At 44.7% G+C, this 24,090-nt stretch overlaps 1 protein-coding gene across 1 annotated transcript in view; it reads right to left on the bottom strand.

The window, feature by feature from the left end:
• The window catches only part of LTK (leukocyte receptor tyrosine kinase), a 117,426-nt gene that overhangs the window by 41,496 nt on the left and 51,840 nt on the right, over window positions 1-24,090 (bottom strand). Inside the window, exons 4-10 of the mRNA XM_054162149.1 lie at window positions 19,999-20,154; window positions 19,124-19,346; window positions 10,007-10,146; window positions 7,953-8,090; window positions 6,902-7,054; window positions 5,287-5,387; window positions 1,999-2,165 (exon numbers count right to left, since the gene is read on the bottom strand). Coding sequence (XP_054018124.1) covers window positions 1,999-2,165; window positions 5,287-5,387; window positions 6,902-7,054; window positions 7,953-8,090; window positions 10,007-10,146; window positions 19,124-19,346; window positions 19,999-20,154 — 1,078 coding nt within the window. The remainder of the gene's footprint in view (window positions 1-1,998; window positions 2,166-5,286; window positions 5,388-6,901; window positions 7,055-7,952; window positions 8,091-10,006; window positions 10,147-19,123; window positions 19,347-19,998; window positions 20,155-24,090) is intronic.

Genomic DNA, 24,090 nt, shown 5'->3' on the forward strand with positions numbered 1-24,090 from the left:
ATCTAATCAACTAAACCATGGCACCAATCACCTAGGATGGTACAGAAACATTCACTGGATGCCTCCATTTGCCCACTGTTTACAACTTCACCAACATCAAACCAATTTAGGCTGAAGCTTTCTGTTTTGAGTGACTTGGTATGACCTGCCTAGCCACTTGGGGCAAAGAGCTGCAACACCTTCCAGTAGTGTGTGCTGCTTCTGTTTCTGTTATGGGTCAGTGCAACACACAAGCACTCATTACTTCTGTTGGTCACCTGGCTAGCTCAGGTAGCACAGCTCTGCTTGCTAGGTTGAACAGTTCCAGCCTCACCCATAGTGACTGACACCCATAGTGACTGACACCCATAGTGACTGACACCCATAGTGACTGACACCCATAGTGACTGACACCCATAGTGACTGACACTGTTGTGTCACAGCAGTTTTAAGTCTATTTGGCAACAGCATCCAAAAAGTTTACATGAATCAAAACAAGATAGAACTGCTTGAAACACGCTGTCATAGTACATGCACACATGACCCACCTATTTCCTTCATGCTGTCTAAGTGCCTAACTTGTTCAAACATCACAGTATTTGAATATTTGGGTTTTTTAAATGCAGATGCTGGCTCCTTAAAGCCTCTTATTGTCCATTCCCTCCTACCACAAGATCTATTTTACTTGAGAACTGAGGGTTGGTGCTGAAATCAGAGGCTTCAGGGGGGAAACATAAGAGAGCATATATCAGAGGAAGCACAAGGCCTTAAATATCTCTGAAGAGATTTGCTGTGATTAGGTCCCCATGAAAGTGCCTGTGGAAAAGTGCTATTCTGGATAAGTTCACTGTTCATACTTTACATATGCAGAACTAAACAGATGCTAAGCCACAGGCCTCCAGACTGTGTCAGACAAGAATATTAAATACACTGCCAGCATGCAGACCTATCCTACCCTAAAGGAATAACTGATGGCAAAGGTGTGTGTGGTGAGCACATGATAATGCTGAGACCAAAAGCAATAATGAAATGAAACCAGAAAACAGGTGGAACAAGATTGTTCCTCTCTGGGTTTCACTGCTGCTTGGGTCTGAATTGCTGTGACTTCCAGACCCAAATCCCTTAGCTCTTTAAACAAAGATGCAGAGAATATTGGAAGTTCAAAAGGAATCCTCTCACACTTTCCAATCCATGAAGTTTTGAGGAGTTATCTATTGTCAATAATAGGTAGATATTTTCTCATTTATAATATTCATTGTAGAGACTTTGATGGGTTTTTGTCTTCAGTGCCATGAGAAGCAGGCCTTCTTGAGGAAGATGCAAAAAAAAAAAACCAGGTTGGAGCAGTTTAGTAACAATCTGTGTCATGCAAAATAACCAGCTGCCAACACCAGCTAGGTGGCTTGAGATCAAATGACAGTGGGTGAGGAAAGAGAAGTAGCTGATTAAAATTAGATTGGGTTGAAATCCTTAAAGTCTTCAATATTTGAAAACCAAAGTCATGCTGACTTTCCACATCTAAAACTATGAAAAACTTCTGTGTAAGGCTTGTCTAGGCAACTGTGACAATGAGTTGATCTTCGGTTGCCTAGGCTGCATCTATATGGATCCTAGGCTAGACAGATGTATTGGCTGAACTGTGGTTTTGCCAATCATTTGACTCCCATGGCTGTTTTTCACTGCAGGAGTACAAAGTGCAGCTCTGCTACCACAGCTGCTTCCTTACTGGGAGCACCCAGTAAACTGGTTTTCTCAGACTGGTAAATTGTTTTATGCACAGGCACTTGCTATTTCCAGTACCTGCGCTGTGCATGGCTGTGCAGGCACACAGCATGTCCTTGTGCTGAGCTCTGTGTTTTCATGTATGACAGAATATTCCCTCAGTAAGCAGAACTGCACTACTCCTGTAATTTTTTTCCCCTTCTAGAAATAGCCTTGGAAGAAGGCATGAAAGTGATGCTTCACAAAGAAGAGAGTAACTCTATAGATAACCCTTCATGCTGCTGGTGAGGCTCTTACCGGTTCTGAAGCACTGGCATTGGTAAGGTGATGAGAAACCAGTGATCACTCCAGCTGCCTGCCCTTTCCCACACTGGCAAGGTGATTCGAGCTCCCTTTGTCTCTTCCCTGACAGAGAAGGAGATGGTACCATTGTAGCTGCCAAAAACATGCACTGAGAACTGGATCTGTAACAGAAAAAGAATGGTTTCCTGTGATAAAAAAGGAAAGGCACTTCATTTGTCCTCTGCATGGGCATTTGAGACACCAAACCCTTGATCCTGGCTCAAACTTTTTAAACACTCTCACCACTAAGGCCCCCCTGTTGCTCATGTATGGCTCATCACTGCTCCTAGCATGTTTCCTCAGTGGAGAACCCAACACTCCAGTCAAGCAGCTGCTCTCCAACCACTGATGAAAATATCCATAGCCTCAGACACTATCTGGGTGAAAGACTACTTGTTATCTCCTTCAGGAACAAGTAGTAGTAAAGCAGAGGAACACAGACTCAAGAACTGCTTTATGATTAAATGTTTCAACAGGAGGTGGGTTATTGCAATGAAACAATGCTAACTGCATTCCAGTGGTTAGCTTAAAGATTCCTGTGAAAGGGTTTGAACCACAGGTTAAAACTTCCAAGGATTCTCATTGTGTGAGGTGGTTCTCCTCCTCTACTCCACTCTGGTGGGACTCCAATCAGAGTACTGCCTGCAGCTGTGGGACCCTCAGCACAGGAAACACAGGGACCTGTGGGAGCAGGTCCAGAGGAGGGCCATGCATGTGATCAGAGGGATGGAACACCTCTGCTGTGAAGAAAGCTTAAGAGAGTTGGAGTTATTCAGCCTGGAGAAAAGAATGCTCCAGGGAGACCTAAATGTGGGCTTTCAGTATGTAAAGGGGACCTGTAGTAAAGATGAAGGCAATCTTTTTAGCAAGGCTAACAGGCCAGAGAGTAATGGTTTTAAACTAAGGGAGGGGAGATTCAGAATAGATAGAAGGAAGACTTCTTCTATCAGAATAGATAGAAGGAAGTGAGGGTGGTGAAGCACTGGCAGAGGTTGTCCAGAGAGGTGGCAGAAGCTCAGATCCTGGAAACATTCCAGGTCAGGTTAGACAGGGCTCTAGGCAACCTGATCTAGTTGAAGATGTCCCTGCTCAGTGCAGGGAGGTTGAACTAGATGACCTTTAAAAGTCCTTTCCATCCCAAAGCATTCTATGATTCTATGATTGTAACCGCAAAATCTAATGTGTTGCACTGCTATGGCTCTATCAATACCCCAGCACTATGTAGGGCACAGAAGCACTCTGAAGGGAGAGCTGCCCTACCCCATATGCTCTTGAAACAAGGAATTAGGCTGTCTCCAGAGACAGGAAACCTCAATCAATATAATGCTCCCAGTCATAAGCAACATTTAGACCATAGTATCCATATGATATGTCAGAAACCTAGTTGCTAAGCCAGTGAGTGTGCTGAAGCAGGACTGAAAGTTCTTCACAGAGAGAGTTGTTAGCTGTTGGAATGTGCTGCCCAGGGAGGTGGTGGAGTCACTGTCCCTGGAGGTGTTCAAGAGGGGATTGGACGTGGCACTTGGTGCCATGGTTTAGTAGTCATGAGGTGTTGGGTGACAGGTTGGACTTGACAATCTTTGAGGTCTTTTCCAACCTTATTGATTCTGTGGTACCTCTTTCTTTGGAGCAACCACTTCCACTTCACCACGTATCACAAGACAACTGCTCTTTCCACCACTGCTCTGAGCACTCAGCTGCTCTTTATATAACAGAGAGCGCTGGCAGGAAAAGGAGTGCACACACAGGTGCTGCAGTAACCACAGGAGGCTCCTTGCTCCCAAAATGTAGGTTCAAATCCTTGCCAACGGAGACAAGAATGGGTCCAGCTCTCCTGCGACCTGTACACCCTAACTGAGAGTTGTTGATTCTTCTCCTGGTTTTGTAAATCTATCTCCAAGCACATTTTATGTTGTTGGAACTACCCAGCAAACCTGACCTGGATTTATAAATAAATATAAAGGTTGAAGCTACACTTTTGGCACACGTGCTACATTTCTTTTGCCAGCTCTAATTAGGAAGCATCAAAGCTTTCTGTTTTCCCCTAGCAGGGCTGGACTCCAGCTCAAACTTTGCAGCTTCATTTTCTTAAGTGTTTTAAGTACAAGATTCTTCAATATTTACTTTTTATTTATTTCCACAATCTCAGGGCTTCCTTTTTAATTTGTAGAGGTTTGGGCTGAGGGCAGGTGATGTGATTTTGACTGTCACAGGTTGCCCTTACCTATTGAAATGCCTGAAAAATGTGAGCAGAAGTTTATTATCTCCATCTATTCCTGGAAACTCTAATGCCTACTAACTTCACACTTCTGTTCCCAGTGGAACTGTCAAGTCTGTTAACTCCCACAGAAGTACTGCAGAATTTATGAAGTGAAATCTCAGTAGTAGGGATATTGAATGGCTCAGCAGCCCAGACTGCCAGCTCCCTTCTGCATAAGCCAAGGCCACCCCATACCATTCAGTTGCAGCACCCTTCAGAGGAGTAGTTTGTACACTTAAGACTGGAGAGTTTTCCACACTGAGGAGCTGACTTGGGTCTCCTGCTTTCACTTACTGGGGATGTCCCCCACCTCACCTCTCCAGTTTTCAACCAATAGCTAGCTAGGTGGTATAGACAGCTCTTCTACTTCTTCTACTGTGTCCAGTTCTGGGCCCCTCAGAATAGGAAAGATGTTGGCTTGCTGGAACATGTCCAGAGAAGGGCAACAAAGCTGGGGAGGGGTTTGGAGCACAGCCCTGTGAGGAGAGGCTGAGGGAGCTGGGGTTGCTTAGCCTGGAGAAGAGGAGGCTCAGGGGGAACCTTATTGCTGTCTACAACTACCTGAAGGGAAGTTGTAGCCAGGTGGGGGTTGATCTCTTCTCTCAGGCAACCAGCACCAGAACAAGAGGACACAGTCCCCAGCTGCACCAGGGGAGGTTTAGGCTGGATGTTAAGAAGAAATTCTTCATAGAAAGAGAGATTGGCCATTGGAATGTGCTGCTCAGGGAGGTGGTGGAGTCACTATCACTGGAGGTATTTAGGAAGAGACTGGATGGGGTGCTTGGTGCCATGGTTTAGTTGATTAGATAGTGTTGGATGATAGGTTGGACTCAATGATCTCAAAGGTCTGGTCTAGTCTGGGCTGGTCTAGTCTAGTCTGCTTTCCATGTAATGCAGAGGCACAGGAGAATGGGATAACTGTGCAAACAATGCCTACAGCCTGATGGTTAACTCCACAAAGGTGGTAAGGCAGAGTGACATACCTGGTAGTCTCCAGTGGCAATACTGGCTGGTAAGATGGTACTGTAAGCCTTGGCCATACCACTTGTCTGATTGCTCTCTGCTCGCAGGTAAAGGAAGTGTCCTGTGAAAAGAACAGTGAATCAGAATAGACAAGATGATTTGGGGGGTTATTTTTATACTCTCTTGACATAATTAACATCATTGTGCTGAGGCACAGAGTAAATAAGATGATATCCTCACCAACAAATCTATTGGTGAGGATATAATAAGCACTCTGCTACATTTCAGCAGCACAAGTCAAGATCCCAAACCCTTTCCTGGGTACACAGGTGCTTAAACTTCAGACACCCCTCAAGTACCTCCCCACACAGGGGTTCACAACAATATATAGTAAACTCTTGATCAGCCCCAATCCTTACACAATTAGCATCAATGGCTCTTGCTGAGACAAACACTGGGCAAAAGAGCTTATCTGCAGTCTTTGTTCCTGGGGACAGTTAATACAAGCTCTCAAGAGACAAACAGGACACTCATATGGGCACTCCTAACTTTGACAGGGAACTGTGAGGCAAGGCTCATCTGTGCTAACACTTCTGACTTTCAACCTGAACATGTAAGCATCTGGTATCCCTCCACCAGAGCAAGAAGACACAGTCTCAAGCTGTGCCAGGGGAGGTTTAGGCTGGATGTTAGGAAGTTCTTCACAGAAAGAGAGATTGGCCATTGGAATGGGCTGCCCAGGGAGGCGGTGGAATTACCATCACTGGAGGTGTTTAGGAAGAGACTGGATGGGGTGCTTGGTGCCATGGTTTAGTTGATTAGATGGTGTTGGTTGATAGGTTGGACTTGATGATCTTGAAGGTCTTTTCCAACCTGGTTAATTCTATTCTATTCTACTTCTATTCTACTCTACTTCTATTCTACTCTACTTCTATTCTACTCTACTTCTATTCTACTCTACTTCTATTCTACTCTACTTCTATTCTACTCTACTTCTATTCTACTCTACTTCTATTCTACTCTACTTCTATTCTACTCTACTTCTATTCTACTCTACTTCTATTCTATTCCTTATTGACCAAGCTGACAGTTCTGGAAATAATCTGGCACTTTTTCTTTATTGTGATATTCTATGGCACAGAATGTGTATGGTCACTTGGCCTTGGGATATGCTTACATGTGATGCTCTTCCTAACCCACTCACAGATCTGGCAAGGGCCTCCAAAAGGTTTGTTTCTACGAGCTGCCTAACTCTGTTGGGCCATTTTTGCTTTGTGATGCAGCAGTTATCTCCTTGCTACTGAAGGACTCTGCAGTTGCATAGCACACAAGAGGAATAAGGAGGGGAGAAGAATATAGAAAGAGAATTAATTATATATATTTATATAGTTATGGTGAAGAATCCTAGTGTCTGATGGTTTTTCTGCTAACCTTGTTGCAGAACTAGTTTCATAGAGAAATAGTTGACTATGTTTAAAAGCTAATTTTAAAGATAGTACTGATGCTAAAGCTCATTTGGCAATGATGCCAAAAATGTTAAACCAATATGAAAAACTTGAGTTCAGGGCTGTTGTATACGTATATACATGCATACACACACATCCAGAAAGTAAAGAAGAACTATGAGGAACCTACCACCAGTGGCTTGCAAGGTAGACCCTACAAATGAGTCATCTTGAATCATTTCAGTAAAGCCCTGAATAGACCAAGGAGATGCTGCAGTTTCATTCAGTGTCCAGCCACATGGACCTTCTTCAAAAGAGCAATGTGAGCCCTCTGGGAGACTTTCTACAATGCAGAATAAGAAAAAGCAGGAAAACAGGAGAAACTTGATTATGGAACAACACTAAGTGCAGCAGAAGCCAAAACTCATTGTCTAAGCCACCCAACCTTTGCTATGAGGTTTTTCAGTGCCCAAATATTAATAAGCCTCATTTGTGTATTTCTAGAGTCACCATCAGAAAGCCAACACTTTGCTTCTGAAGATACTTGAAGCTTTGCAGGTCTGCCCTGCTTTCAAATACCCCACAAAACTGCAGCTCCCACAACCTAAAGAAGGGTAAAAGGCTGAACTGTGTATGTAAAGGCCTTGCTGTATACAGAATTGCAGGCATCACAAAGTTTTCTTCATCCTCTTAAAGGAAGAGCAATAAACAGGTTCTTCTAGCTCTCTACCACTGTACTTGCAACAAAGCTAAGTTATGCTTCTTAGCACCACATAAACTGTTTCATGGGGTATTTTCTGTCATGATGTTCAAGAAGAACTCTGCGCTGGGGTCTTGGGAGGGACAGATTTATGACTATGTTGGTGGCTGGCACTGGATAGATGATCAGCACTTTCCACTCTAGGGAGATTCAGACCCTGGGTCCAGAAGAAATTTCTCACCTAGCTGCAGACATGTAAATAAGGTTTTGTCTTTCTCTGAAGTAGCAGCAGAAACTATGAAATGCAGACAACTGAGCTTTTTACTGCAGTATTTTGAACAAAACCAAACAAACAACCTAAATCCATTTTATCCTATATAGGATGAATTGTCAAAGAGAATTTTGATATCCAATTAATGTAAATAAGCTAAATTAATTCAGCCTTAAGCTAGAGATGGAATCAATTCCACTTGTTTTTCATTCTAAATGATTTCTTCTAATGGGACAAAGGCTCCCACAAAGTGCCATGCCACGTACTCACCACACCTCACTCCTTCCTGTTCTTTGGAAGGGCAGTCACTGATGAATTCGCAGACTTGTAGGTGGCTGACACAACCTCCATGAAGACAGGGGAAGGTGGAACCTTTGTCATATGTAGAAAGACCTTGGTTTTCTTTATCTAACAGAAAAAGAGAAAGAGGCCCAGAGATGAGTTGGCAGAATGTGTAAGACCCTTTAGGTGTATCAGCTTTCATGATCTTTCCCCTGCAGCTTTCTACCCAGCATCTGAGATTCCTGCAGCTCACCTCAGCTCTCATGGAGACCAAATTTATTGCTCTTTCTCTTTTGATGCACTGTGTTCTGATGTGCTTGTGCTATCTGATAATCACTTTTCCTTTCATAAAGGACCTTGCAGTTTTGTACCATGGAGTGCTTCTCACTTCTGCACCTGTCACTGTGCACCTGCCAGGCAGCTGTGCCACGCTGCACAACGCTGCTGCTGGAGGCAGAGATACCCACTGAGCACTCACTGGTCCTAGCAGACACATTGCTGTGTCCTATTGAGACTCACACTTAACTGACACTCCTGCTGCTGACACGTTTCTGTGCCAGCTCTGTGGCACCCAGCCTGTGAAGACAGCTGCTTCCCCAGCAGGTCAGCTCACTGTGGAGGAACTTCACTCATGCACCAAGCCAGCCTAGTCAGCTACACCCCAGGAGCAGTTAACTGGCTGCAAGCAGGCTGAACACAATTTTCAAGCCTGATGTTTCCCAAAAAACAAGACTTGATGCACACAGCCTGCCCTATGGATGTGTGCATGCACAGATCTGTCATGGACCTGCCAGTTTGTGTAGGTCTCGTCTGGGCTTGCTCCCTTTTAGCAGAGCTCTGTATAGAAGCTCAGATTGTTACTGCTCTGGAAAAAAATGTGAAAGACAGGGAACACATTCCAGAAGAGAAAAGGACACTTCTGCAGCAACCCAGGTGCACAGTCTGAGACAGTATTTCCTCATGACACTGTGTTGTGATGGGTAGAATAGGATAGGATAGAATAGAATAGACCAGGTCAGAAGAGACCACACATCAGCTTCTTTAGGGAGTGTTTAGCATAGTGCTTCAGGCTGTGTGCATTCCCTCAAAACTCCACGACTGCCCAAAAAATTACATTACAAATATAATGGCTGTTAAATTAAAAGATTAATGACTGCAATAAAATTAAATCTCCAACATGATCAAAACCAGTCTCAGGATATATTCTGAAACAGCTCTGTGAAACCAGTAGTCTCTCTTTTTACATGTGAAGCTTTTGGCATTACATTCCAAGCCATTGCTACAGTGCCTGCAAAATGGAGGCAACAGCATTACATTGATGCATGAAACCCAGGAAGTGAAGATCATTATGTCTCCAACCTGCAAGCTGCCTGTACTGGCAGACTCCTGGCCTTCCAAGAAGCCTAAATGACATTAGCAAGGTTCTGCACAGCCCCTGAGGATCATTTGCATGACACTCACAACAGGGCTAAAGATTTCTGAACTTTTGGAGAAAATAATTACACCACCATTGTTTTGCAGTTTTAAACAGAAGTTCTCAGCCTGGCAGTTACAGACAGACCCCATGGGGTGCAGATGAACGTTTCTTTTCTTTATTGATTTGGAAGACAGGGCCTCAGTACAGAAGATGCTTTAGTGACACAGGGGTAGTCTTTTAGTTCACTGTTATTTAAGAAAGAAATATATTAACTGCTAAAATAATCTAGGCAAAGATGGGTTTTTCTCTCCTCCCTTGTTGCTGGGTGCAGCATGAGCCCTGCTGTTTTCTCATAAAAAGATCAAGCAAAGTAAAGCTGAAGATCAGTTCTATAATTCTGAGCTTCAGCTCTGCCTTAGGAACACGTACACATGTGTGCACAGACATAAAACAGGTGAAAATATGCCCCTTGACAGGTAAGCACCATCAGAAACCCCAGAAGAGACTCAGCTTTCATTTAAATCCAATCCAACTGACTCCATGATCAAACTCAGCAGTTTTGGTGAGGGTGCTCTGTTTTCTGACTGCATTTGGCTCTTCCAAACCTGACTGTATTGTAACATACCATGAATGCAGTTCCTGAGTTGCAAGGAGCCCACTGCCAGTACTCCAGTCTCTTGTGCTCCACAGTTTGAATACAGCAAGGTGATTTTAAAAGGTCTTTCTATTCGGCCAATCTGGGCCATCAGGTATTTCCATTTCACCCTAGAAGACATCAAAGAGCTCTCAGATGTACACACAGCACTCTGGAATCCACAGTCACAGCACACAGGTTCTGCACTGTACCAAACAGAAGGGAATAGGCTAATGGATGTAATCTCTAACAAACCAAACAGGCGTTAGTATAAAACAAGCGGTGTTCAGACTAACAAGCTCATGTTCAGTTGCCTTGGCTGTAGATTCTATTACTAACCATGAGAAGATCCAATCATTCCCAATGATTCTGAAGTTGAAATGGGGCTTTAATTATCACCAGTTCTGGATACAGACCCCCTCTCCCCAGTATGCCTTTCACATACATCTGGGTTGAGGCAATCCCAGGCACAAATCCAGGCTGGGCAGGGACTGGCTGGAAAGCAGCCCTGAGGAGAGAGACTTGGGGGTGCTGGTGGATGAGAAGCTCAACAGGAGCTCTCAGTGTGCACTTGCAGCCTGGAAAGCCAATCAGATCCTGGGCTGCATCAAGAGAAGTGTGGCCAGCAGGTCAAGGGAGGTAATTCTCCCCCTCTACTCAGCTCTGCTGAGACCCCACCTGGAGTACTGCCTCCAGTTCTGGAGCCCCTATTCCAAGAGGGATCTGGAGGTGCTGGAAGGTGTCCAGAGAAGGGCCACCAGGATGATCAGAAGGCTGGAGCACCTCTCCTATGAGGACAGACTGAAGGAGTTGGGGCTGTTCAGTCTGGAGAAGAGAAGGCTCTGAGGTGACCTCATGGTGGCCTTCCAGTATCTGAAGGGGGCTACAAGAAGGCTGGGGAGGGACTTCTCAGGATATCGGGTAGTGATAGGACTAGGGGGATGGAATGAAGCTGGAGGTGGGGAGATTCAGGCTGGAGGTGGGGAGATTCAGGCTGGAGGTGGGGAGATTCAGGCTGGAGGTGGGGAGATTCAGGCTGGAGGTGAGGAGGAAGTTCTTCCCCATGAGAGTAGTGAAGCCCTGGAATGGGTTGTCCCGGGGGGGTGGTTGAGGCCCCATCCCTGGAGGTGTTTAAGCCCAGGCTGGACAAGGCTCTGGCCAGCCTGATCTAGTGTGGGGTGTCCCTGCCCGTGGCAGAGGGGTTGAAACTAGATGATCCTTGCAGTCCCTTCCAGCCCTGACTGATACTATGACACATCCTTGCGTTTTGTTTGCTCTTGCAAGTACAGACCAACCAATCGGCTGCACAAGTCCCTGGATCTCCTCAAGCTAACATTGACCTTGTGTGTTCTGGAAAGAAATGCCTGGCCCTGAATGCTGCTTTGTTGTTTCGAGCGTGAGAACCTTTTTCTGTGTATTCTCTATCTAATCTCCGAGTGGAAGGAGCCAAAGTGTGCCCACAAAGCAAGGACAAGGAGGGAAGCGGCGCGCCTGAAAACGCAGATTGCTCTGGCAACTTGCATTTCACCACAGAACAAATGCCCCTAGAGAGCGAAGGCTTCTCAGTTGTGCAGCATTTGTAGTAACTCAGAGGAAGACAGATGGCCCATGCAATCTAATTTTAAAGATGGTTGGTAGGCATTGAAAGCTAGAGATAATCAGATGGGAATTTTCCAAGTGCCTCACTCGAACCAACCTGATGGCAGTCAGCAAAGCCAGGTGTCATTAAAGTAAAATCCACCAGGATTTGTTAAAACACTGTTCTTTTAGTTTTAATACCTGTCCTTCTCCTTCATAAAATAAATACAGTTCAAACTGTGTGCTAGAGCTTTGTGAAGGGGTTGTGGGAAGGGTAGCAGCAAAGGAATCCTTGCTCTAAGCTCTTTTCTGGAAAGAGTACCAGAGTGAGCTAAATTTACCTGCATCCTACATGCTGCTGACGTTGCTGGGGATGCCCTGGGTGATTACTCTAAGTCAGTGCCAGTGGGATGATTAAGAGGCCAGGCCACAGTGATAAGATGGGTCACTCCAGCCCACCTTCTATTATTACTTTTTCATTTGGGAAATGCTTTCAGCTGCCATGAAGTGATCATCTAGCCCTCATCCTGCACCAGAAGTACACTAGAAGGCAACACTTGTACAACAAACACATCTTGACTGGACACAAGTATGAAAATCACGGACCTTCTAACTTGCAAAAAACCCAAAACAACTTTAGTTAGAATAGAATAGAACAGAATAGAATAGCATAGAACAGAACAGAACAGAATAGAACAGAATAGAATAGAATAGACCAGACCAGGTTGGAAGAGACCTTCAAGATCATCGTGTCCAACCCATCATCCAACACCACCTAATCAACTAAACCATGGCACCAAGGACCCTATCAAGTCTCCTCCTGAACACCTCCAATGATAGTGACTCCACCACCTCCCCTGGCAGCCCATCCCAATGGGCAATCACTCTCTCTGTGTAGAATCACCCTCTCCACTTTTGCTTGCCACTGCTTAGTTCCCTAACTCACTCTTCCTTCCACAAACCAACTATGTAACTTTTTCTGGTGAGAGTTTCTTACTATTCCTTCTATGACATCCCCCCCATCTTCCACTTTCACCATTGTACACACAAATAAATAGCCACAGATAGGCTAAACTCATATGAAGTTGAGCTTCACTCATCTACATTAACTCCCTGGAGGTTTTCAAGAGGGGATTGGGTGTGGCCACTTGGTGCCATGGTTTAGTAGTCATGAGGGCTCAGGTGACAGGTTGGACTTGATGATCCTTGAGGTCTTTTCCAACCTTATTGATTCTATGACTCTATACCTTTCATAGTTCAATATAATTTAATTTAGCTTCAGAAATGCCCAGCCCTGAGCTACAACTTCACCACCTTGACTACCCAAAGGGGAACACCTTCTTTATTTTCATTTTGTATTACAGTGCAGCTTCAGGAATGTCTATCACTTATAAATCATCTTATAAATACACTTAAAAGTATATTCCCCCTGCTACACTGTGGCACAACATCCCAGACCCAGAACTGAATCACTGCTACGTGACACAGCTTTGTTCATCACTCCATTGCTCCCTCTTGCCCCCTAAAATCAACAGGGCCTTGGTCACATTGGTTCAATGAGCCACTGAAGAGAAGGACAGTCTTCAAAGCTTTTGAATTCGCACATTAAGTGTACTTGACCTTCCAAATAGTGAGACATCGTTCTAGTGCCTCCACCAAGTTACCATGCACTCTGCAGGTGAGACATCAAAGTATGGCCAGTGCTACCACACCCCTGAGAACAAGTGCTTGTAGTGCACAGCCTATGAGTCACAACCACAGTAACATTTAGTAGTAGTAACTAAGGACCCACAGCTGAACCCACAGCTGAAAACAATAACCAGTTCCGCTGCTGCACCTTAATCCTGCACACTTTTTGAGCCAGATGTTTTGGAACTTGGTGGTTATAGCCTGGTAAATCAAAATAAATGAAAACCACTGGCGATCTAAGTCAATAAACCAATGTTTGAAACATTACAACTGACAAAGACACACTGTCCATTCTGCCACCTCTCCTGGGAGAACTCTGGCAGCTGGTAGAATAGAGAGGCCACTACCTTAAACCACTGCTTGTGTGATCCAGCAGCTTCTCTGAGTCAGAGTGCAAAGGTCTCATGAAGCATTCTAGTCCTACTCAGAAATATCTCTAGTACTGAAATGTGACTCTGTTCACAACACCCCAGCCAAAGCTGGCAAGCATCCAGAGACCACAAAAATGACAAGGAGCTTTGCGTCACCCGCAATGCATCTTTTGTTGTGGAGTTCTCACCATCAAGGTATTCCCCCTTCAGAGAAAGCCTCACCCTCCAGATCCATCTGCAGCAAGATTTCTAATGCTGTAAATAATTGCACCACCTTTGCTTCATTCCACTGCCCAAGCAGGGATTAGTCAGAGCCGATTTCATTTTCTTAATGGAATCAGGAACGAAGCCCACTGTTGATCTAAGCAGAAGATGGATCATTGCAGTAGGCTCCCAGATGAGCCAAGCTTGGCAACACCTTTACTATTGATTATATGTCAAACCAGATCTCAAGTAATGAGGTGGTATTACTCTTCTTCTAAACAGCTGTTAAAATGTATATGCTTGTGTGGAAAGGCTACTGGTCTTCAATATTTGGGGGACATTTGCATGGATAGAAAGTTTAGAGTTGCAAGCAGCCTGATATTTAAGGCAAAAGAACTCAAGATTCCCCCTACAAATACATAGTTTCAACTTCTGATTTGTATTTTCAACTTTTTTTTTTTATAGCCATTAGCCTCTCAATCTCCTCTGCTGAGTAAAAGTTTCCCTCCCCCTCCTTACCAGTACTTTTCTGTATCCTCCCTTTCCATATCCAACAAAGGTAATGGAGCATTAAGCTCAAGAAAGACTTAAGAACAAAAATGTCTTCATTAAGAGTGAAAAAAAAAATCCCATAAAGCTGAAAACTTTTCTGAATTAGGGGGGACTCACTGCCTGGGTTACTACACAGGTGTAGGTGTGCTCAGTGCTTCCAGGATTAATCAGTGAACACACAAATTAGCAGCTTTACATCACTCTTCTGGATGTGGGAGGTTGTTGCCTGTAAATCTTCAGGAACACCCAGATCTAGCCACTGGACTTAAAAGGAAGTAGAAGAGAGCACAGAACCTGTGTTTACTCCTCTGGCCTTCACCAACCAGGTAGAGGGTTCTAAAGTCACCCAGTGTATTTCTGGGGGCAAATTCAACAGAAGCATGAGGGACAGTAAATCACACTCTCAAATTTGTGCTCAAAAACCTCGTAGTCCTACGTAATGTCTGGACAGCCTGTCCTTTTCTAGCTACATTCTCTTTGATTTAAATCAAAATGTCTGTGCTCACTGCAGTCAGTACACATTGGGCAAGTGAAGACACTTAGCAGACTACTCCCATTCAAAGGCTTATGTAGGTGGGCACCTAATGACCAAAACCCAAATGACCATACATGTTTCCAGTTGTGTGATAAATAACTTCTGTGGAGAACCCCCACCACATTAGTAGGGCAGAAGTGTCAAAGATGATAAATTTCTACAAGTGTCTGAGAAGCTGACTGGGCATTTTAGCCCCACCACCCTCCCCCCCCAAAAAAAAGAGGAAGACACAAAAACTAATGAAGAATAGTTTTGTGAGGCTGGCTGACTGAAAGGCTATGTGTGCACATGGCCATGAACTTTGCTTTTTAATCTACCATGACTATCATGGACTGTGCCTTACATATCAGAAAGAAAACTGAAAAAACAACAACTACTTGGCTTATTGAGCATGTAAAGGGAAATTATTATTAAGATTATTATCACTGCCCCAAGTGATGCTGTTTTATTTTCACTGAAGTGTGAATACTTCGGGTTGAAAAACAAAACAGCTCCTTACTGAAACAGATTCAGCTGACAACACCAAAGTAATTGCAGCTGACAACAAACACAAGCATGTGAAACCATTCAAAAGAAAAGTACACAGGAGAATTTTCAGCTGGGACTGCTTCTGCGTGATCAAGTGGGGAAAGGTAGAATAAGCAATGTAGTAAATAATGCATTGGATGTGACCTGGGAAAGCACCATAACTGTGACCCTGGGCAAAGGAAGAGAGCTTTCTCTGCCAAGTGCCAGATGAAGAAGGCTTGGGCTTGCAAGCCCAATGTTTGAGCTCTGAGGTAATGTGAAATATCATTTTATATATATTTTTTGTCAGTATATAGAATTTCAATCTCCTCACTTCTCTCAGTGGTTGTCCCTCCAATGGTAGTAACTCAGAATACCCATGCTCCATAGGTGGGGTTTATAACAATACATACTGTGACATCTTCTTAGAATCATAGAATCAATGAAGTTGGAAGAGACCTCAAAGATCATCAAGTCCAACCTGTCACCCTAGACCTCATGACTAACTAAACCAGGGCACCAAGTGCCATGTCCTATCCCCTCTTGAACACCTCCAGGGATGGTGACTCCACCACCTCCCTGGGCAGCTCATTCCAATGGCTAACAACGCTCTCAGTGAAGAACTTTCTCCTCGCCTCCAGCCTAAACTTCCCCTGGTGCAGCTTGAGACTGTGACCTCTTGTTCTGGTGCTGGTTGCCTGGGAGAAGAGACCAACCCCCTCCTGGCTACAACCACCCTTCAGGTAGTTGTAGAGAGCAAGAAGGTCTCCCCTGAGCCTCCTCTTCTCCAGGTTTAACAACCCCAGCTCCCTCAGCCTCTCCTCACAGGGCTGTGCTCCAGGCCTCTCCCCAGCCTTGTTGCCCTTCTCTGGACACATTCAAGAATCTCAATGTCCTTCTTAAATTGAGGGGCCCAGAACTGGACACAGTACTCAAGGTGTGGCCTAACCAGTGCTATGTTCAGAGGACATGATGTCAAAGGTCCATCTGTTCCTTTGTTCTTCCATTAAGGTATATGTGTGGGAAACATGAGTGGCAGCTTCACTGCTAATAATGTAATGATAAATCCTAGTAGTTAGTGATGTGGAGAGGACAGCAGCTTTTTCTCATAAATGACATATAACTAAGCTTTGGAGAACTGTCTAGGGGATGGATGCTAAAGGAGGAAACACCACCAGGAGAAGATTTCTAGATCCATAAAGAGGACAGTTCACTTAAATGTTCTCATGCAGCTGAGTTTATGATGGAGCACAGCTTGATCCTGGAATTGAGAGGCATCAAAAATGACTGAAACAGGGTGTTTTGGTGCACCTTTGTATCTGAAAACATGCCAACTAGTCTTTTTCCTGTATCTAAGTTTCTGCTCTGATCTCTCTTGGTAGTAATCCTCTCCTCTCCGAACCTCTCTGAACCTCTCCTCTCCTCTCCTCTCCTCTCTGAACCTCTCCTCTCCAAACCTCTCCTCTCCGAACCTCTCCTCTCCGAACCTCTCCGAACCTCTCTGAACCTCTCCTCATCAATGGTCAAACTATGTACTACACAGAGGCATATAAATCAAAGTAATTTGCTCATTGTCCTCCTTGGTCTGAGCAGCAGTACCCAGTTAACAGAGAAGCCTGTGGAACTCGCATTCCCTATGGAAATCAGGAATGCTTCAGGAAGGTCTTCAAGGTTAAAAACTTAATTAATCATGGTGAAAGTGTTCATTTCAGACCACCTGCTTAGTAAGAAGCAGCTCAATCACTGTGTTAGAAATAAATTTTGTCCTTCCTGCATGCTTGGATTTTTCTGGAATTGTGCAGAGACTTTAAAGAGTTTCTTTGTAATGAGGGGAAACAGGAAGGGTATTGACCTAACATCATTCCTAGCTCTGTGCTGTCTCTTTCCTATCACTTCTTTCTCTCTTGCTTTAATGCAGGACTCACTCACCTTTCATCTTTAAAACCTTAATACTAAAGCTCCTGAGCTTATCAGTGCTTCATTTTATGATGAAACAATAATACCAGTGACTGTGCCAACTGCCTGTAAAGCTAACTCCATTCCAATAAATCTAAATACCATTCCTTTTAGAGTGATGATAATTACTTTAAAGAGATGATAATCTTGATTTCACATAGAATTGTTCCACAATGCCCAAATAAGCTGTTAAACAACACCTATGATCCATTCCAGAGATGCTGCAGCGATTGTGATCAAAGCCTGGCCAGCTAGGTATATCAAAAGCATATTTTATGAGTTTATATAAGGGAATGAAGCTGTGGCTGCACTTCCACAGGCCTGTCAAGTACTCAAAGCAGCAAGGGCAATTATAGGTCAAAAAAGAAACTGATCTCAGAAAAGGCAACAGATTTCTTGTGAAATTGGCAAGAAGAAGTGGAAGGAGTAGCCAGGAAGGAAGTGAGCTATAGCTAAAAGCAGGAGAGAGTGAGGGAGATGGAGGGAGGCTGGGGGAAGGATCTGAAAGAAAATAAATATGGTGTTTTAGTTCAAACTCTGCTATCTTTGGCTGACCAGGAGTCTTGGCTACAGATCTCCATGGCAGCCTGGAGAGTGCCAAAGAATTCAAAGAAAACAAGAAGTGGGATCTATTGCTTAAGTTCTCTATGGGAGTCAGTCAGGTGATGGAAATTAAAAGCTCTGTTGTATATCTGACCCAGGTTCCTACATGGCAGATCACAGAACAAGGAAAAACAAGCAGATGGAAAATGGCAAAAATCAGATGACACATGGGCGATTCTCCGTCTTTTCCTGTTGTGATTAATTCCCTTTGCCCATTTCTCCCACTTACTACATTCTGCTGCAAGCAGAAATGACAAGTAAAACTTCAAAGAGCTGGGAATACAGGACAAGATCCAGAGGTGCTGCACTACTTTTTTTTCTTTCCCCTCCACCCCTTCTCACTTCTAGCCTTTGTTTTTCCCCTCCCTGAACTCTATGAATGAAGCAAAAGAGCATGCTCCTGAACATAGAATAGAATAGAATAGAATAGAATAGAATAGAATAGAATAGAATAGAATAGAATAGAATAGAATAGAATAGAATGAATAGACCAGGTTGGAAGAGACCTTCAAGATCATCATGTCCAACCCATCAACCAATCCAACCCACCTAATCAACTAAACCATGGCACCAAGCACCCCATCAAGTCTCCTCCTAAACACCTCCAGTGATGGTGACTCCACCACCTCCCTGGGCAGCCCATTCCAATGGGCAATCACTCTCTCTGTATAGAACTTCAGCAGGCAGAAGGAAGAAATTACAAATGAGGGAAAGTTAAGCCTATCTCAGAATGGAAAATGTGATGCTCCTAACAATGATAGGACCCCTTGAAAACTTAAAGACATCAGCTATGCTGCTAAAGCAGTCTCTGGACTGAGTGCATGTTACAGATACAGTCCTAGACTTAGTGAATCAGCTACTCTTGACCATTCCAAATGAGAGGAAAGAAGAATGAGTCTTATGCAAGCGTGTTCTTTGCAAAGGAGGAACAAAGTTTCTGAGTCTGTTATTGACATGCTGTCAGGAAGGTGCACACTTCGGTCCTGACAGCTCTACCTTCATTTTCTGCTGTAACAGCAGGGAAGGGAGAAGACACTGATAAACAACAGTCTGGAAGGACTTCCTCCTACCTTGCAATTCAAAATCTAAGCAACTGCAAATTGATTGTCTTACCCAGCATCCTCCTCATGGCCAGCTCTCAGAGAAATCATTGTATTTCTGTTTGTCTCCACATAGCTGATTTCAACTGTGAACCTTTGGAGGAGAGGAACAGCATCCTGTGAATATATGGCCAGTTCCAGAAAGCAAGAGTCCAAGCTCCCAGGCAAGATGGGGCTCTGCAGGCTGAACTCACATCTATCTGGAAGCCTACTGGTGTTCAGGAGGAAAACGTCCCCTGTGAGGAAAAAAAGTAAAAACAACAACAACAAAAAAGAAGAGACACACAGTGTGGATGGGAAAGGGATAATAAAGGGGAAATGATTAAAGAGTTTAAAGAAAGGAATCATGAGAAGAAAGGAGAGGACTATGCACAAAACCCAAACAGTAACAGAAAGCAGAGAAAGGAGGATCAAGTAAACATGAGGGAAACAAGTAGAGAAGATAGCAAGATATGATAGGAACCAACCAAAGCAGAGCAAGGACATATGCAATAAAACAAAAGTCAGATTTTGCAAGTCAGACAGCAGACATGGAGCCAGCTCTGGCTTGTAAAGGACTGAGTTTCCTGAGGAAAATCCAGTCTCTGTAAACAAAAGCAGCTTATCCTAAAGCAGGGAGATACAAAAGGAGTATGTAATGGGGCTGGCTGTTCACAGGGTACACACATACACAACTCAGGCTGTACACATGTATTACAGGGCTCTTAGTGACTCTCGGGCACTGACAGCCCACTTCAGAGAAGTGCACCAGAACCAGCATCTGTCAGTACTGTTAGTTACAAGTGACAGAGTCCTCAGCCTGCTGGCTCCTGTTGCTGCCATCCGCAGCCGCCACCAGTGCTGGCAGAAATCAGATGTCCATTTGAGGCGAACGGTAACTCTGCCTACCTTCAACAACTCCATGGGAGGAACTGTTTTCCAGAAGCAGCTGCTGCCTCTCCTGAGACACCAGGACACCAGCTGAAGATAACACCCAGTCTGGTTTTCCAAAACTGTCTGTAGACGTCACCCATGAGCAGCTTGAGCCGATGACACAAGAGATTTCTGTTACGAGAAACCAAAGGTTCCGCTGAGGCCTTCCCCAGGTCAAGGGACAGGGATGATGCTGACACATGAATGAGTGGATGTACAGTGTATGGGGCTCATTTCTCCCATGAAATGGAATTGCTGAAGGGAAAAGAGATTTTGTCTTGTGCAATAACAGTCACTCACTGGGATTGTTTAGCCTGGAGAGGAGGACGCTCAGGGGAGACCTCATTGCTCTCTACAACTACCTGAAGGGAGGTTGTAGCCCGGAGGGGGTTGGTCTCCTCTCCCAGGCAACCAGCACCAGAACAAGAGGACACAGTCTCAAGCTGCACCAGGGGAAGTTTAGGCTGGAGGTGAGGAGAAAGTTTGTCACTGATAGAGTTGTTAGGCATTGGAATGTGCTGTCCAGGGAGGTGGTGGAGTCACCATCCCTGGGGGTGTTCAAGAGGGGATTGGATGTGGCACTTGGTGCCATGGTGTGGTGGGTTAACGCCCTTTTCTGAAAACAAAAAACCAGAGCAGGGTGGAGGGCTTGTGGGTACTTTGCCCTCCCTGCAGGGCGTTTTCTCCTGGGAAGCTGAGTCTGTTCCACTCCTCCCTCCCTGCCCAGCTAGGGTATAAAAAGCAGGGCATGATAGCTGTTAGCTCTCCTTTTGGCTCCTGCCTCTGCTGGATAAGAGCTACTGCAGCTGCCCTCCTGCTCTTCAGCCACGTGGCCGGACCTGATCTTTCTCCCTGCTGCCTCTGCACCTCCTCAGAGAAAGACTGGTTTTGTATTATTCTTTCTTGTCCCCCTCCCATCCATCCTTGTTCCTTGCCCTTGTGAACCCTTCCTGTTATTGTTTTATATATATATATATATATATATATATATATATATATATATATATTGTTTAAAGAAAATTCTTCACCTCTCTACTTCCAAGCCGATTCCAGATTATTGTTTAGTGGATTTGCTCCTTACCCTTTTTTTCCCCCTCTCTGTTTGGGGGGAGGAGGGGGAAGTGGGGGAGAGATTCTCAGCCTTTCCCCCATCTGGGCTTTTAACTCCCAGTTAAGGCTCTAACCACTACACATGGTTTAGTCATGAGGTCTGTGGTGACAGGTTGGACACGTTGGATCTTTGAGGTCTCTTCCAACCTTGGTGACTCTGTGATCTTTCTGTGATCCCAGGGCTGGTGAAGGAACATACCAGAATGAAAAAAACCCCTGCAAATTCTTGGCAGGGGTGAATCAGCATCCTCTCACAGGTATCCACATCAGTGAAAGGCCCACATGTACATAAAACCCTGAATGAGAATCATATCTCATGCAGCAAGAATAATGAAACTGTACAGACTTAGCATTTTGCAAAGAAAAAAGTCAAATGAAACTCCAGGGTCAAGCCTCTCTCAGCAACAGAAGGAGTTTGACAGGGTCTGAAGCAGAATCTCTGAGCAATGAAAACTTACATATTATTTTAATTGTTGTAACAGTTTTGCTTTCCTCCAGTGGGATGGACACAAGAACACTCTCTTAACAAACTCCAGAGTCTGTTCAGAGCACTGAGAACACTAGATCACCCTGGCCAGAGTTTTTCATAATCAGCATATTATAAACCAGACAAGAAGTAATTCACTGTTCTCTCATCAATCTAATAAAAACTCCCTGAAGGGATGTTAGCTGCACAAAGCTCTCCCACACAGAGTGGGGCTCAATAGATATGATAAGATGATATTAACTTGCATGATATTTATTTTCAGTAGTAATAATAATATTACAGCAATAACTGCAGGACCCCCAGGCCATATGAGAATAATAAGAGACTAAACATTCATTTGGGGTTTCTTGATTTTCAGTGGGTATTCAGGCCTTGCAAACACAAATGACAGGGTGTTATCCCTTTGGTAGCCCTATTCCTGGGGAGGAGGAAGGACCTGTGTAAAGAACTGAACGCAGGGCAGGGCAGGGCAGGGCAGGGCAGGGCAGGGCAGGGCAGGGCAGGGCAGGGCAGGGCAGGGCAGGGCAGGGCAGGGCAGGGCAGGGCAGGGCAGGATAGGAATGGAACGGAGTGGAACGGAGTGGAACGGAGTAGAGTGGAGTGGAGTGGAATGGACCAGGTTGGAAGACACCTTTGAGATCATCGCCAGGAGAGGTTTAGGCTGGAGGTTAGGAGGAAGTTTTACACAGAGAGAGTGATTGCCCATTGGAATGGGCTGCCCGAGGAGGTGGTGGGGTCGCCATCGCTGGGGGTGTTCAGGAGGACACTTGACAGGATGCTTGGTTGCATGGTTTAGTTGATTGGGTGGTGTTGGATGATAGGTTGGACACGATGATCTTGAAGGTCTCTTCCAACCTGGTTTATTCTATTCTATTCTATCAATCCAACCTATCATCCAACACTATCTAAATCAACTAAACCATGGCACCCAGCACCCCATCTAGTCTCTTCCTAAACACCCCCAGTGATGGTGACTCCACCACCTCCCTGGGCAGCACATTCCAATGGGCAATCACTCTTTCTATGAAGAACTTCTTCCTAACATCCAGCCTAAACCTCCCCTGGCACATAGGTGGTCACACAGGCAACCCAGGTGGGGCAGAAATAAAAACCTAAGAGCATCCAGAAGATTAACTACATTCTATCTAAAGTTTCAGGAAAAGGAAGAAATGGAAACATCATCTGAGTGCAGCAGTCGAAGCAGAGAAGTTTCCCTAACTTTTAAGGTTAGTTGTCATTACATTTTTGTAAACCACCACCCGGTGTGCAGGAGTAAGGGAAAAAAAGATGCTACAGATCTGCACATCACTGTGGCTTGGGTCATGCTGTGAGCTACCACCTGAACCCATATCCTCCTCCAGCCTCTTTCTGCACTCCCCAGCCTTATTTGGCCTGCTCACTACTGGAGGTTACTTCCTCTCTTAACCTGCCACCTGGGCTAACCACTTGAACAGTTTCTCTGCCCACCTCAGCAAATCCACACAGCTTGGTAAAGGTCTGCTGCACTGTTGAGCCCATCATTTTAAAATGGAAGCCACAAGCAGATGAAGTGACAAATAGTTTGTGTGTGTGTGCAGCGACAGCTTCCAGCAAGGCACAGGAAGGAGGACACCAACCACTTTCCTGACTCTGCGGGATCAAGGGAAAAATGTCTGAGCTGAGCTTCAGGCTATGGTTTGATCATCCTGTAAAACACCTTTAAGGGTCCCAGTAGCTCAGAAACACCACTGCTGTGTGAGACAAAGCAGAGCTCAGATCCAGACCTGCTGTGCTGTTTCAAATTTATTCAAGTTTGACAGCTTAGCTAAGTGCTCAGACTTATTTTCAGTATTAGTAATACTTCTTTTTAATCAGGTGAAAATCTTGTTGGTCATAAAACCCAGACAGCTGTTTCTCTCCCAACAGCATGACAGTGGAAGAGGGCAAAATGAGAGCTCAGGAAAGGTAAGAAGATGAATGAAAAAAAAAAAACCACTTTTTAAAATAGAAATTCACTTGAAACTGATATTTCTGACAAAATAATTTCATTAAATTTTACCAACACACACAATTGAAGTATTCTGGCCTGTACAAATATAGGCTTAATCCTTTGAGTGCATGTCATGTAACAGAGTTAGCAGCTTGGGTAAATGAACACGATGTTCTCTTTCAAAGAGAACATAATTTCCAGGCTCTCACAGTATCACCAAGGTTGGAAGAGACCTCGAAGATCATCGAATTCAACCTGTCATCACAGACCTTATGACTAGACCAAGTGCCACGTCCAATCCCCTCTTGAACACCTCCAGGGATGGTGACTCCACCACCTCCCTGGGCAGCACATTCCAATGACAAATGACTCTCTCAGTGAAGAACTTTCTCCTCACCTCCAGCCTAAACTTCCCCTGGTGCAGCTTGAGACTGTGTCCTCTTGTTCTGGTGCTGGTTGCTAGAGAGAAGAGACTGACCCCTTCCTGGCTACTCCAATCTGT

The sequence above is a fragment of the Dryobates pubescens genome, chromosome 5, assembly GCF_014839835.1.
Source record: "Dryobates pubescens isolate bDryPub1 chromosome 5, bDryPub1.pri, whole genome shotgun sequence".
Taxonomy (NCBI): domain Eukaryota; kingdom Metazoa; phylum Chordata; class Aves; order Piciformes; family Picidae; genus Dryobates; species Dryobates pubescens.